The sequence below is a fragment of the Aplysia californica genome, unplaced genomic scaffold (genome assembly GCF_000002075.1).
Source record: "Aplysia californica isolate F4 #8 unplaced genomic scaffold, AplCal3.0 scaffold00693, whole genome shotgun sequence".
Classification (NCBI taxonomy): domain Eukaryota; kingdom Metazoa; phylum Mollusca; class Gastropoda; order Aplysiida; family Aplysiidae; genus Aplysia; species Aplysia californica.
Window position 1 is genome coordinate 255,699 of NW_004797963.1, and position 1,407 is coordinate 257,105.

General features: G+C 45.6%; 1 protein-coding gene across 1 annotated transcript in view; it reads left to right on the forward strand.

Annotated features, from left to right (window-relative positions):
* The first annotated feature begins 33 nt into the window (after positions 1-33).
* The window catches only part of LOC101850844 (mucin-5AC-like), an 8,369-nt gene continuing 6,995 nt past the window's right edge, over positions 34-1,407 (forward strand). The window contains exon 1 of the mRNA XM_005108492.1: positions 34-214. Coding sequence (XP_005108549.1) covers positions 34-214 — 181 coding nt within the window. The remainder of the gene's footprint in view (positions 215-1,407) is intronic.

Below are 1,407 nucleotides of genomic sequence, written 5' to 3' on the forward strand. Positions count from 1 at the left end.
CACCCCCCCCGCCCACCGTCCAGTGACCACGACATGCTGGTCCAAGAGTCCCACCTGCTACAACAGGCCGGAGTGGTCACTCTAGTGGTCAGCGTGGGTTACCTCACAGACCCGCACGAGCTGTCTGCCATCGCCGGGGACAGGGTATTCCGAGCCTTGACCTTCGCTGAGGTCACCACCTTGACCGATGACCTTCTGACCTGCGTGTGTCAGGGTAGGTTCCTCTGTAGGTTTCACATGTGTGCTCAATAGACATATTATTTCATCAGCGGCATTTCTCAATCGTCAGAATCATCCGGGGTTCGTCAAATAAGCCGTGTTTCAAGGAAAATCATCAAGGGACATAATGATACTACAACATATAATGTTCGTCTTAGTTTTTGACAGAAAAATAACGAGTGCCCAAGTCAAAGTTCTGATTTGAGAGGACCATTTTCTTTACATTTCTTAAAACTTCCACAAAAAATATGCATGCGTTTGTGCAATGACGCTGGCGAATTTGTGAAGTCGTTATAAACGTCTCTCATCAGCTACTTCACAACCTTTGAATAACAAAGATCCATCTGATATGTCTAGCCGTTTTGAGTTACTAAGATCATGAGGTCAGAAACCAAATATTCTGTCTGTTCTATCATAATTATTTGGAGTCGTTATCAAGACATTCAAAGAATTGCTTTAGAAAAGGCTTTACATGTGAAACTCAAATGTTTTAATGTCAAATTTCTCAAAACTATTGATTTTCTTTCAAAAAGACAGAGCTTGTTAATCTATTCTTAGCCGGTGTCCATTTCTGCGACCGCCAAGAGGCTGACATGTTCCTAGAATCCACCTAGATCTAGATGACGTTTTAACTAGCAGTGCATGAGATACTAACTAGCCGTAACTACTCGGGTGAACCCACCGCGCACCAAAATTTCAAAATCACCTACTAGCGGGTGATAGGTCTATAACCCAGGCTGGAAAGCACAGCATTGTGGGGGGGAAAAACTGATTGAGGGTTTCGGTGTCGTTTTGCCAGTTCTTGCCCGAAGCACAACGATACCCGTGACTCCGACAACGCCAGCAACACTTCTAGACCTCCTCCAGACACCCACACATCGCCCACACAACGGTGCAACAGACTTGGACGTCGGTATGTCAGCTCCTGCATGTGTAGTCCAAGTGTGTTGGGTGTAGTCCAAGTGTGTTGTGTGTAGTCCAAGTGTGTTGTGTGTAGTCCATGTGTGTTGTGTGTAGTGTGCAGTCCAAGTGTGTTGTGTGTAGTCTATGTGTAGTCCAAGTGTGTTGTGTGTAGCCCATGTGTGTTCTGTGTAGTGTGTAGTCCAGGCGTGTTCTGTGTAGTCCATTTCGTGTGTTGTGTGTAGTCCAAGTGTGTTCTGTGTTGTGTGTAGTCCAAGTGTGTTCTGT